General features: G+C 47.7%; 1 protein-coding gene across 3 annotated transcripts in view; it reads right to left on the bottom strand.

Moving 5' to 3' along the window:
• LOC144163357 (uncharacterized) overlaps positions 1 to 14,657 on the bottom strand; it is a 281,121-nt gene that overhangs the window by 51,026 nt on the left and 215,438 nt on the right. For all 3 annotated transcript variants that reach the window (XR_013320892.1, XR_013320893.1, XM_077694309.1), the window contains exon 5: positions 1,139 to 1,285. Coding sequence is in view for 1 of the 3 variants with exons in the window: in XM_077694309.1 (XP_077550435.1) it covers positions 1,139 to 1,285 (147 nt within the window). In the remaining 2 variants the exon portion in view is untranslated. The remainder of the gene's footprint in view (positions 1 to 1,138; positions 1,286 to 14,657) is intronic.

Genomic DNA, 14,657 nt, shown 5'->3' with positions numbered 1-14,657 from the left:
AAGTCGTTCAAGGCCAGAAGTTGAAAGAATTCTTGGATGAGAAGTTTATATATACCCAAAACGTGTCAAAACCGCTAAATCTGGAAACATGCTTCCTACTTGTCAACGTTGTCGAACAAGAAGAAAACAGGCATATTTGAGCGAACACATCAACGCACAACTGGTATTCGCAGTGTTCTTTTAATTGAAGAAAAAACTGTGGTTGATTCCTCTGTCACGGGAATCAGTAAAACATGAAGTGGAATCTGCAGCGAAATCTGCAGCGAAATCTGCAGCTGAGCATGATTTGCGGGTCGGCGGCTGTCTTGTGGGTGTGCTTGACGAGCGACGCCCTGCTGGCGGGTCGGTTCGGCAAAGGTTCACTGGCGTCATTTCCGTGACGGATATGACGTCAGTGAAATATTGGTGTGTCCCGGCATAAAAAACTTTCGTGTTGAAATACAACACCCGAAAATGAACAACCCTAAGTATAACGTACACGTACACTTTAGTACTAAAGGTTGCTTTCCCGCAAGAAGACCCTGTGTGCTGGGGTGCACCCTTTACAGGCCGCTTGCTTCGTTGTACTGGTGTCATTTCCGTGAAATCTTGGTGTATCCGGGAATAAAACACTTCAGTGTTAGAAGGTCTGCTTGATTGTTGCCAAACAAGAAAATTTAAAAAATATTGCAAACAGTACTTTGACCCAAAAAATACAAGTGTACGCGCGAGCCTGCACTGCCTCGTGGTGATGTTCTAAGTTTAACAATAACAAGAAGTTGCAGTAGATGGTGTGAGCAGTGGAACTCATAAAAATTGAATTAATTTTAGCGAACCTCCTTCGTGTTTATCGTGTGAGGGTCGAAAGTGAAGGGAAGAGAGTGAAAGGGGGCGGGGAACAAAAGAGAGACACTTATGAGGCCTAGGCGGCCGAAGAGTATCGTCTTTCGACGACGTTTTCAGCGATTGGAGCAGGTATGCGGTCAATTTTTTAACTAGGCAACACCAGGGTGAACTCTGTATTATGGTCCCTAGGACTGTCCCTAGAAATAAATCTTTCTAGGGGCCATGTCCACATTGTCCATCCAACGTAGAGTGCATTCGATCGGTAGACCTTTCCGACAGCCCCAAAACGCGTGACATGATAAGGGGCACGTACCCCAGAGCGTAGTCTTGCGGCAGAAAGGCTCACTGGCGTTGTACTCCGATGACGGCTCGCACTTCTCAATGAACATCTGGGGCGATGTGAGGCAGGTCTCGTTGTACACCGACTTGCACACCGCGCAGTTCAGCGCATCCGCCGAGCCTGCGATACCCCACGCCACAAAGCCGACACCCGGAGTCGTTTTAGCCGAGTAAATCCCCTTTATAATAGAAGCCTTGGTAAAGCGCTCCTGCAACGTTCCGTATATGCTATATTACGGGAATACGAAATTTTTTATGTGTAGCAATATTTGCCGAGTATCCCCACAGCCAGGACCGGGTAACGCCCTGCATTTCCACAATAAGGCAGATTTCGCGGAAGTTCCACCTGTAATCCCTATAACAGCGTAAATGGAGATAATTGGTCGAACAGAATTTTGAAAAACCACAAAACTTGGCTGTAAAGAACTCACACTCAATACAAGCGGTATAAGAACGCTACGCATTAGTAGACAACTATCTGAATTTCTGCAGATGTTTTACCTTTCCTGACACACCGCGGGAATAAAAACAGGGATACGTGCCCACAGCACGCGGTAACAGAACGGTACTACGTTAAAAAAAATTGACACCGTTTTTATCTCTGTGCAACCGCCAGAAACGCCAAATCATTGTCCGTATGAATTCCGTATTTACGGAGTATACGGAAAACGTACGAAAACCATGCATAGGGGGTCGCATTTCTTGGCTAAATTAGGACAGAAACACGAAAACTCTGTCAGACGTTTCTATTCTCACAAATCACCTGATTCTTTTGTTTTTGAAAAGAGCATCTGCATTAGTTACGGCTGGGTGCGTAATACGCCGTATGAATTCCGTATTCCCATAATTCCTTATGCACAGGAACGCTTCACCAGGGAGGAAACTGGCATCGTTGTAAGCGGGGCTTCGTTAAAAGCAGGAGTAACTTGCTTTTTCTGAAATGCAGTTGGCAAAGGGAAAAAACTTCGAAGAAAGCCAGAAGGTACTCGTTACAACATTATCGGGCGGCGAAAATATTAGTTTAAAGCGGTACTTTGGTATCTACACTCACAGGTTGGGTTGGAACTCCGGATAATTTAAAACTAAGCGGATTTTATAACGTCGAAGAAGAAGCGTGAGACGTATTGGCATACAAACCAAAGACCGCCGGAGTGCAACAAATACACAGGGTGAGTTGATCGAAGGACTTTCTAAAATATAGGTGCGGCAACAAAGCACAAGAGCGAAGCCCAGAAAGTGCAGCCCCAAAGGCCGTAATTGTATAGAAATGTGGGAGAATCTGGAAGAGCGAGTTTTAAGGTTGCCGTCTGCTAAGTATTGGCGCCCAAATGGCCTTACAGCTATAACAAACGGTTGCGGTGCGTATCTGTGGACAGCCGTAACTGCCGCTCCAATGCCTAACGCATTTCGTCATGTTTTGCTGGGCGAAATATTTAGAAAGAAGGCAGGATTTTATCAATCGTACAACGTTGTAAATGTTTTTAGTAGCGGATTGAAAACAGATTTTTTGTTTCTTTCGCGGTGAACGCCCGCTTTCTCTGGGCAAGCCACTGGGGCTCAGGAGCATCGCGGCAAATGAACTATTTCCGGTAATTCCTGACAGGATAACTTTGTTTTAAATTCGTATTTGTGAAGAAGCCTCTCCCATATGGAGCCTGTACATGCATCCCACCCAGTGAGTTATATTGAGGTGACTTTAGAGATTTTTTTGCCATTTGTCCCCTTTCATCCAGGGCCAGAGTGTCGTAATAAGTGCTTGACATAATCGTTTCTATGGCTGTAAGGCCGTCAGCCATTTCAGTGCCAATACTGAGTAGACGGAAAAGTCGTCCTGAAATGTGAAATTCGCGTTCAGAAGTTAAGGAAGGAAAGGAGAGAGAACTGCTGCCCCTTTTCGCCAGTCTACCGCTGCGCAACTACGGCCAGTTTACGTGTGGTTAGTAACTTCACAGATATTGAGAAAATGGCACGGCGTAAGGATAGGGTATAGGATTTTTTGTAGCGTGAGCTACACTGGCCGAGGTTGAGCAGTTTGGCGTGGCTCCTGGAGAGCCGTGCTGGGCATGCGCGAGGAGCAGTGACGTCACACGGCGCACAGCTGGCGCGCCGTAGCTGTCACCGCACCTGGATTGGACTGGACTGAATTGGATTGGGTTAAATTGGATTGGATTGAATTGCATTGCAAATCTTTTCAGCAGCAGTAAGCATGATAATCAGCTAATCCTAGACAACCAGGAAACCTAAGAATAACCAGCTGAACCTTCAGCTGAAAAACTTTGAAGAAAGCCAGAAGGTCCTTGTTACAACATTATCCGTAGCTTAGCTGAAGCATAACGCTACGGATATCCTGGCATAGCCGAGCTAAGCCACTGCTATTTTTTTTAATGAGCGGACGAAGCATATTTGAGTGCGTGTTTATTAAGCATTGGTTAACTCAGCTAACCATATGCTGCTACAAAGTTGCTGCATTTCAGCCGCTTACAGCGGCGCAACACAGTTGCCACATTTTTTTTTTTTCATAGTACAAGTACCAAGCATTTTTCTCCACCCACTGTCGACCCTGTACCTCCCTACCATATTTTTTTTTCGGGAAAATGTCGATCCGGGTAGAAGGCATTACGAACGCAGGTGCATCTGCTTTGCCCTTAGTTGCCACGGTCTATGATTTGCCCAGTATCTTGCTAGTACGCGCGTGATCGGAACGAAACTGCTTCCGCTAAAACGTAGGGCAAAAAAGAAAGCATAACGCTGCAGGTACGATTTGCGTGATACACATGTCAGATGTAACTGGCTACCAGGACGTGCGAGAAAGAACCCACACATTTGGCACCTACCTATAAGCGTCATGGTTCATGCTCTTCACCCCAGCTCTTAACCCGTTCGAATATGCTGACGCTTTGGTCCTGTTTCGCGATTGCAGATGAGACGATTCATTACTCACTGGGCAGAAGCGCTAGCAGCGCCAGCAGATAAGCGGCCGAGCCGAGGCGGCGGCAAAGACTGCGAGCCGCCATCTTGACTAACGTTCTTCTTCGTTCTCTACCGACTTTCAGGCAGTATCAGCACGTGCTGCTAGCTTCATTTGAGCGACGGCTCGTCTGCCTTGCTAAAACGATTCCAGTCAGGCTCTCTCGTTCTTCTTTCTTTTTCGACTTCTGTCATCAGTCTACGTACTAAATTCTTTCTTCGACTGTACTATTTTGCCTTATCTGGTTCCTTTTAATTAAAAAAAATATTCTTGGCCAATCCCTCTGAGTGGGTATGTGCCACTTACTGGGCCACCACCACAAACCCATGCAAAAAATTTTAACAAAAGCAAAAAATTACAATACCCGTCTTCAGATGACAAAATCTTTGAAAGGCTCACACTAACAAGAAGAAGAAAAAAACACAAAGCGGTGGGAAAGTGGGTATGCAGACATTTTAGGAACAAAGATTTTTTAACCAATGGCCTTCAAATTTTTGCGTGAGGTACCCCTCCCCTCGCCCTGCATTTTTAACTTTACTTTCTTCAGGAGTGGAGTTTGTCGAAAATTGTTAGCCTGGGGGTCTGATACACTTCGATTGGAACGCATCGGCTATCTCTCTGGTTACGCAATCGCGACTGAATAGAGAGAGAGAGAGAGAGAGAGAGAGAGAGAGAGAGAGAGAGAGAGAGAGAGAGAGAGAGAGAGAGAATAAATATTTTTACTTATCCAGCAGAGGCTGATCTGTGGGCCTCGCCCCGTGGAATAGAAGTTGTCTGTACGGAAAGTATGGAATACACCGGATGTCAGACCAATGAGTGCCGATTGGGTGCAGATCCCTTCGTTCAACGATGACTGATGTCCCTACGGCGCAAATTCGTACAACCGCCATTTCGGCTCACGTACGTACGTCCGGACACAGGACACGATAATTGGGCAAACGGTGTTCTTCTGGCAGGGAGCGAAAAAAGTGACATATGTGGCGGATGGTATGTACAGACAGGGACGAATGAAACGTGAAAACCAGGGCACAGAAATAACGCGATTTCTTTCTGTGCAATTGAAATTGTCGCGTGTCTTTATTACAGTAACAAAGATGGAAAATGTGTGTTTCCAAGTATACAACCAGCGAGCCATCATTTTATCTCCGCTATCCATATTCTTTCGTTTTGCGTGTTCTGCTTCATATTTTCATGTTCTTATTTCATTTGTCCATGACTGTCCATTTTAGCACAGAGCTGCGTACTACAGCGTCTGCAACTCATTGCTGACCATAGAATAGTACTGCCAAGCTTGCTGCAAAAAAAGAAAAAAAAAAAGGACGCCATCACGCCCTGCGAAAGAGCCACTATACATGTCGCTGTTGGAGGGTATAGACTGTTCCTCGTTTTCTAGGCGGGAATGTCGCTTGCACTCGGCTTCTCTGGCGGGAAATGCTGGGTCCTTACGCATGCGCTTGGCGTCTTGGGCGACAACTGCTGAGTCCTGTATTCGCACTTTCCAGCGAATATAGGTGGCGCGACGGGGTATCCAAAATGGAGGACCGGACGATAATCGGGACGTCGCGTAAGCGCGCGCGTCTGGAGTGAAAAGCCGATCCGGGCTCATTAGTGCCTCTTCAGACCATTTTTTCCCTTGCCGATGAGGCACGAGGGTGCTTTGTCGAAGGCGAAGCAGTTTATAACGCCAGTCACAGCGTTTTGCGGCATCAGGGAGGCCACCTATGACATGCTGAGCATCGAGGGATTCGGTGCCTGCAACCGAATGGCGTCACCAGCCAACCGCACTGCGTGAACGTTTGTTGGCCCTGCAGGTTCTATAAAGGGTGCTACACTTCCATCCATGCTCGTGAAATTGTTCAAGCACACTTTACGAATATTTATTAGGCGCCAAGCAGAACTCGGTAGACGCACCCGAGCACAGCGTTTTGTTATTCCCACTTGCACAATTGTGTCGGGTGAAGTGCGAATAATGCGAGTAAATTATAATTTTGTGAGCTGTTTTTACAGGGAAAGATCCAACTGTGTTTTTGCAAGTTGCAGGTAATAATAAAAATAGACAAAAAAATATCAAACGCTGACGCCTCTACAGCAGGGCCTCTTACATCAGCTGTGCTGTGCTTTCAGTGCTCTGTCGGAAACGACGATACAAGTTTATTTGTTTATTACAAATAACTACATCGCCCATTCCTGTGGGGAATTTGAGAAAGAAAAAAAAGCAGCAAGTTCAAAACAGTAATCACATATAATGCTAAAAAGAGAACGAAGCGCAAGCAACCCAACAAAGCGCAAAATACAACTGGAATTCATTTATTAAAAAAACGAGCACGTTAATAAAAGAACAACGACGTTCTCCCGTTGTTCTTGGCTTCACTTTTTTCTCCTGCGTGCGCATAGGAATGTTATGTGGCGGCACGGCGCCTTTCTTCTACCGCGGTTTCAGTGGCTGCAGACCACCTATTAATAAGCGACGCACTCAACTTTCACGATAAACACACCATCAATAACGAGAGAGGGAACTAAACTTGGGGATATTGCTCCAGAAGAAGTACGCTTTCGTGAAGTGACTACTGCAAACCCCATTGTGTCACCTTTTGAAGTGCGGAGCATAATTATCCAAACCTTTCGGGCTTTTTCATCTCCAGCAAAGGTATGGACGCTGGCTTTTCCCGGCACTGAGCGATTTCTATACTGCGGTGCACAGCACATACGATTGCTGTTTGGTTTTGCGTTCTCAATCCCCGCGTTTCCGAACGCTCCGGCTGCCTTTGCCCGGGACGCCGATCATCTACAAACAGCTTCGGAAAAAAGGCGCGCGGCGGCGCCACCGTTGCTGGAAAGTGCGAATAGCCTGACGCATGCGCTAGCCCTCGCATGACGTCAACCCCCCACCCCTTTCAAGGGCAGCTGCTAACCTAATCTTTAACAGAACACAAGGGGGGGGGGGGGGGTGTTCCCATTGTTCACCGGCTCGCTCGCTCGCTCACTCACTCACTCACTCACTCACTCACTCACTCACTCACTCACTCACTCACTCACTCGCTCACTCGCTCACTCACTCGCTCACTCACTCACTCACTCACTCACTCACTCACTCACTCACTCACTCACTCACTCACTCACTCACTCACTCACTCACATGCTTCACACGTAAGAAGGGTGGAAGGTAAGGGGGAAGGGTAACGGCACGTTAAATTGTTTTTGTTTCCTCTGTTGTGGCTCTGGAGACTATGACCAGACGTGGTGCTTGCTGCTAATGTGTACTCCCCGCATATTGTATACTCCCGCGAAAGCCCGCGCGTAGTGTAATGCGGTGCTCATTGGTTGGCTGCCGTGCAGTTTCCTAACTATAGCGCGGCCAGTGGTTTTCCTTCGCTCCAAGCATCGTCCGATGGCCGTAACCGTACTGACGAGGGCCTGCGGAAGAATCAGCTTCAGCAGCGAAATTGGCTCAGTTTGCCTCGCGCGGGAATTGCGTTTCTTATCTGTACCTGCGTTTCCTTGTTCCAGCGGAAATGGATTCCTGATGGAGCCTGAACAGAAAAGGGAGCGTCGCTAAATCGGAAAATGCAGTTGTTCGTCGATTTAGCGAGTAATCAGGTGTAGTTGAGAATCACTGGTGTATTTTGTGTTTCTATATTTCCTATCGCCTCATCCGTTGCGCCGCTTTTACTTTTGTCATCACCTTTGGCAGTTTAGCAATCAAATAATCATATATATTTGTTAATAAGTTTTTACGGCGATTACAAACGATGCCCAGTCGTATACCTCAAAGAGGGGCCGAGAAATGAACCCTAGGTCGTCACTTTTCTCATTGTTTTGTTAAGACCACGTGGTTGATGCCATGCCATTGCGCCAAAGAGGTGCAGCTTACCTTCTGCTTCTGCGGGAAGCGTCATCAGCGGAAATCAAGTTTGCGAAACACCAAGCGACCAATGAAGCTGCAAGGATGTAGGAAGGTATACAACTGGCCGCCCCATACTCGGCCGAGCGCCAGCGCTCAAACGGCTCCCAAATTTTATGTAAAGTATTGTATGGGTGTCCGGACCAACAGAGTCGGACCCCTCCCGGCGCTGAAGATTACAACTTGAGCGAATATTGGTAAAGCACGTTCGACAATTGGGCAATCCGCTGGTGTAGCTCCGCTTCTGGCTGAGAGAAAGAAATTTGTCCCACGTTCACGTGCACGTTGGAGAAAGAAGAAGCAGAGACGGCGTAGACATGAAGAAGGCTTCGAGGAAAGACCCCAAAGGAAACGAGGCCTCCGTCAAAGGCAGCCCGGCCAACCCGGCGGTGAGCTGGTTAAAGGGACCCAGAAAAGCCTTCTGTAAAAGTTACAAAAGGCCTATATTGTCACGTAGCACCAATATAGCGATGCAGTGCCGTTGGAATTATTGATCTACATTCAGTATTAGCTGCGCCAGAAGCAATTAAATGCACCTCTCCCCACTTGCCGATCGACTCCTCCTCCCTCTCTGCCTCCTTCAAAGCAGCTAGCTACATTCCTGCGCCTAGGCTCGCGTCAATCACTGCGGACCCGCCTTTGCCGCCTTTGCCTCGGGATCGCGCAGGAAGGAGGGAGAGCAGCCGGAAGCCAATGGCAGTGACGCCGCCGGCGGCCGACCTTGCCGGCGATTGGGCGAATCAGGGGGTGCCTTCGCCGTTGCGTCAGCAGCGATCGCCGTTGCGTCACCCGCGGTCGCCGTTGCGTCAGCCGCGGTCGGCTCGCTGCGGCGTCGCGCTCATCGGCTCAGAAAGGCGATCTTCAAAAATTGTTTACAAATTATCTGTACAACGTATGGGGCTCACACTTGGCTCAAAAATACCCCGTTATGTGTTCTACCACCTGAATGCATTTGATTGCCACCTTCACAAAGCTTTTCGGGGTCCCTTTAAGCTTGGTTCGCGCTTTTCCGTAGGTTCGACGTTTCTATCCGCTGAGGGTTGGTTGGCTGAATTCTTCGTAGGGTGCATCTGCGTTTTCCGACAGTGCTATGTTCCTATCTTTGCAACCACAAGCCAGACGATTTTTTGTAATAGAGTGTACTTAGGAACTGTTGGAAATACAGTAAAATACTCGTTAATTCGAACTCGGTTAATTCGAACTTCCGGTTAATTCGAACTCACGCCCTGGTCCCGGCACGGCCCTGTATATTTCAATGGGGAAAAACTCCCGATAATTTGAACTCGTCGGTATCCACAACTTTTAATTCGAACTATGATCCCCTGGTTTCCATCCCTTCTCGCGGAAGAAGTCGGCCCAGAGTGATTACAATGCGTTGCAAATCCAAACCAAACCAAATTTAGTAGAGGTGTAAAACGAAACAGAAAAACAGCAGCGTGGCGTGCGCACGCTACACTCCAGCAACAGTTTATTTCGCTTCTACAGGGGGCGCCGCACCCCAACCACCAGTTCTCCGGCGCATGCCGTTATTTACGAAACATTATTTACGAAATCACCTGCCACAAACGTGTAGGAGCACCTAATTAGCGATAACGAGTCCAGAGGTGGCTCCCTTGTCTTCTGCCCGTGCAGTGTGGCGTGATTTCCAATCATTCTAGCGCCCGCCCGCTAATTAGAGCTCCGCTTAATTCGAACAATTTTAAGGTTCCCTTCGAGTTCGAATTAACGAGCTTTTACTGTGTTCTCTTGCCGTTTACACAGGACGTTTCCTGAGCTTGCCAGCCAGAGTCGGACATGTACTCATGGGCCTATAAGGCAATTGGCTCCGGCAATTATTGGTCTGTCGGGGTACTGGTTAAAATAACGCCAGAAACTCATGGAAGGCGATCGCAATTTGTGTCTGAACAATTGGAATCTGATTATTCTGTTACGGAGGCGAACAAATCCAGTTGAATCACAGATTTTTATATTTATGCTTTACAACGGTGGCCATATTTCTTGACAAGGCAGCGAAAACAACGACGGTTTTTTCGCAGAGCGGGGCACTTCAGGCTTCCGCCTTAAAAAGTGCGCTAATTTCATTGGAAAAACATGCCTTAGCAGGCCACTATTTTTCTTAGCTGTGTCATTCTTACGGCAGCCGTGAGAATTACTGTAGGAAATTTCTCACGGCAGTGTCCACAAAAGCCTGAAAAGTATGCTGCATAATGTTACTCGTAGTAAGCTAAACAGACCTGAATTTACTTCTGCTTTGCCTAGGTTACCAGTGATAGCCCCGCACTACGACTGCCTAATAATTCAAGTGACAAAAGTGGGGGCGAGATTCAATATAACGTAGCACAACCTAACCTAATTAATCTAACCTCACCGAATCTAACTTAATGTAACCTAAGGTATCATACTTAGAATAACGCAACCGAACCGAACGTAATGTTACCTACCCAAATCCTGTCCAATTGCAAGGAACCAAAGCTAACTGGCTCAACTACACCAAAGAGCAGGTGCAGTCGCGAGCAAAATTTTACGGACCATAAAAGGGGCAATTTTAGGTCATTTCTTTTCCGGTAGCAGCCCAAAAGCTGTGGTATGGTTGTGGTTTGTCGTGTAATTTCTAAAGTATTGCAAAAACACCGTACATAATGCCCCGGGCTGCCGTGCGGCAGAGAAATTACTAAAAATTCCTGCTTTCGTGGTCCGTAAACTTTTGCCCTTGACGGCACATTAACGCAACGCAACCTAACCCAACCCAGTAGTCCTGTGTGCCGATCGCCCGCTGTTTGTACGAATAACCAGAATGGTAAATATTGACTAACAAAATCCGGATAAACGAAAGCTTATAAAGCTTGGGAAGATCAAAGAAAGAAAAATGTCCCTATGCCGGATTCGAGCCAGACTTCTCGCTTCAAAGCCGGTACTACACCGCAGCACCAGAGAAGCAGCTATAGGAGCGAGATGTCGCGGTATATTTGTCCCAAGGAAGCTCCGGGTGCCGTTAGCCGATCAAATGCGACTGTCATGACAAATGTCCGTCGGTGATTATCACGGCTGCCGTGAGAATATACACTGCCTTGTCTTAACAGAGTCGTCGTCGTCGTCGTCGTCATCATCATCATCATCATCATCATCATCATCATCATTTATTTACCGTTAAGGGACCCTGACGGGGTATTACATAAAGAGGGGCGGTCGAACAAGCATACACAAAGGAAATTGCAGACCAAGAACATAAAGTAGGATACAATTCAAGAATTGGAATTACAGGGCAATAATAATAACAAAACTCGTTATACAACTAATAGCACAATTCAAAGTGGCATAAAATCGTGAAAAAAAGCAACTGGTTACACAACTAATACACAGAAATTACGACGGTGCGGTTGTCAAATGAGTTTCGAGTAAGGTTTTGAACTTGAGAGTATCATGCTCATTGGCTAGTGCATTTGGAAGCCGATTCCAATCCTCAATTGTTACAGGAAGAAAAGATTTGTTGAAAGCGTTATTTGAACCTTTTAAATTTTGAACACTCAAAGAATTGAAGAGACGGCACGAAGTTCGAATTGGTGGAAGAAGCAGGGAGCCATGCAAGTAAGCAAAATTGAAATACAGTTTGTGAAACAAACAAAGGCGTGCTATTTTCCGTCTAAGATCAAGGGAGTTGAGAGACAGTGATAATTTTATAGTAGTAACACTTGTGCGGAAATTGTACTGGGAGGTTATGCATCGAGCTGCGCGAGTCCTAAGTTTTTGTGTTCAAATCATAACCGCTTCTGACGATACAAAGCCTTCTCTGGCTTGTTGATTCTATTCTCTTTCTTTCGCGGCATTTTCGTTTAACAATGGTAGTTATTAGAATCTAGAATATTTTCTCTTCATCACGATTATAACGGGTACATTTGTAAGTTATAATCATCACGGATACTGTGGCCGAACGGGACGTCAGTTCTGGTTGCAACGTCACATGCACTGCCAGTGAAGTCATCAGCCGTACATCGTCAGTGGGGTGCAGTGGTGGGAAGCCAGAAGCTGAAGAAAGAAAGAAAAAAAAAAACTCCCACCTCCCCTCGCGGGAACCCCTGTGTAGATGCGACGCATAGGCGGAGCGGCGAAGGGACCGCGTTTTATAGCGCGCATAACGTTGAGGGGACTGCGTAAGCCGGTCCCAGTCGATGACGACGTTGGCGTACTTGTAAAGCGGCGTGGACTCTAGGTGTTTGAGCCAAGCGTGGATGTTGCTTCGCCGGAGAACGGCACACCGGTTATATGCGCAGCGCGCCCGAAGGAGAGGAAACCGCGGAAGAGAGAGTACTGCACATGCGCCGGCCCCAGCGCGTCTGCCGCGGCTATGACGCAACACAATCCAACACAATCCACTTTAATCCAAATCCAATCCAAGTCAAGCCAAGCCAATCCAAGCCAAGCCAAGCCAATGCCCCTCGCGAGAGAGTGTTCGCTATCGGAGAGGAGAGGGGGTGAGCGGCGGAGAGCGCAGCTGGCGCGGCGAGGAGAATGGGGGAGGGGCGGACGACGACGCCGGAGGGACAAGGCGAGTGAATCAGATGCTCTGCATCTAAAAACGAACAGTGAAAGCTTGTAAACGCTGCGTCTCAGAATCAAAGTATCCTCCTGGTCCCTGAAACGCCGACGTTACCCGCTCAGTGTGCCACGTAATTTTTTAAACAGCCAAGCTGTTTAGCAAATCGCAATTTTTCGTGTCCGCAGTTAAAAATACCAAGAAATTGCCAACCGCGCGCACGCGAGCGCAAACCTTGCGGTGACCTCCCGCAGTTAACAAAACCAAGAAAAAATTCCCCGCATTTCCCCGAGGGGAAGAATGTGAAAGTGCGAATGCACGAGTTGAATTTTGCGCGGTTCGGTAATGTTCGCGATAGAGAGATCACACACACACACACAACTACAAAGAAAGAAAGATGCATTTATTCACAGACACCTATTTGTGTTGTCGTTGTACTTGATTGCTAGAGCGGATCTCAGCTTTGAAATTTCGTGTCAGTACTCCTTTAAGCGGGTGCATTAGCCCTTCTCACGCCCGATTCCTGGCCAATCCCCCACGTGGGTATGTGCCATGTCAGCGGCCAGGCAGCGCGCGCCCATCTCCCCCCGTTGCCAAGGAAGACGAGGAGATTCCTGGCCAATCCCCCACGTGGGTATGTGATGCGGACATCGCCGGTGGACGCAGGTTCAGGGTCGCTTAAGAAGTGCATTGCACTTAAAATGCGTAGCGCTCGTGTGTGCGTGCCTCGTGACGACCGCCCAGCGTCTCCTGCGCACTCTTGTCAAGACAAGCATACCTACTTAGGGAGGTTGACCAATATCGGCAAAACAGGAAAAAATTGGGCCCATCTCCCCGCGAGGGGGACTCGAGTAAATGCGTCGCATAGGGGGTGGGTGTATTGCGTTAACGTTTAGTGTTTGGGGAGTTGGTGGTAGTGAATGCGTTGTATCAGCAGCTTCTTGACGTAGTTTGAATGAGTCAAGGATATAAGGCGCGTTCGTGGCCTCCCATTCTGTGTCGGCTTTGTGGCGCAGTGGGTAGAGCACCATGTACATTGCGTTCCGCCCGCAGGGTCGAGGGATCGAAACCAGGCGCCGGATAGTATGTTTTTTATATAGTGTAGGGGGAGGGGTGCGGACTACGACTACGGACGTCAGCGCGGGTGACATCGTGAGTTACTGAAATGCTCTGCATTAAAAAAAAAAAAAAACCTCCAACGTTCGCCGAAATCGTGGCAACACCTGCTCGGACCGAGAAAGACACGTCATAGCGTACGCCTCTCCAAGGTGATGTCCAATAATTATCACTTCAAAAAAAAAAAAAAAAAAAAAAGAAAGAAAGAAAAGAAAAGCTCACACTTATAGCAACGATGATGGAGTAAAGGTCGTTGCGGCAGCGAAGAAGAAGCAAATCGACCGCAATCGTGGTGATGGTCGTAAAGGTTGCGTAAAGCTTCGCTACTTGCAAGTCTTGCGCATTAGTTGTGAGCTTCCTTCATTTTCTGGTATCACGCAGTCGGTGACCCAGGCGAAGGGTGATGCAGACAGCGCGCCCGAAATTTCGCCCGCTTTGCCGCCCGAAAACAGTAAAAAACCTGGAGTGGGAAAAGCAAACAGCCCTTCTAACCTCCTTACTAGTTGTGACTTAGCTGTTGCAAATGGCACTGCGTTTCGAGGCACTGAAGTCTTAGTAGTTTGCGAGACATTATCACCAGGAGCATTTATAATTATAAAACACTGCGCTAAACTGACAGGGGAATACATTAAGACGTAGCCGTCGTGGTCACCATCGTGGAGAGAAAACGATTGCTCATCAGGGACCTGTAAGAGGTTCTCGAGGGGATGGAAGAGGGCGATGTTGAGGAACATTTGCGGTGCAGGCGTAGACCTACGTTATGCCGCTCGTGCTACAGCCCTTTTAATTTGGAAATCAGTGGTGAGGGCGGGTGTGTTCATATCCAGAGTATATGGGGCGATAGAGATAGAGGGGGGGGGGGTGTACAATAGCGGGAGAATTCTGGACAGCGCCAGACACGATCGTGGAGGTCTCTGTGATTAGAACGGTGCAGTAGGAACATTTAGGGGGGGAGAGTGTCTGTCATCAACGGCTAA

This window comes from Haemaphysalis longicornis, unplaced genomic scaffold (genome assembly GCF_048455015.1).
Source record: "Haemaphysalis longicornis isolate Haplotype H1 unplaced genomic scaffold, Haemaphysalis longicornis Haplotype H1 scaffold_12, whole genome shotgun sequence".
Classification (NCBI taxonomy): Eukaryota; Metazoa; Arthropoda; class Arachnida; order Ixodida; family Ixodidae; genus Haemaphysalis; species Haemaphysalis longicornis.
This window is presented reverse-complemented; position numbering and strand designations above follow the sequence as displayed.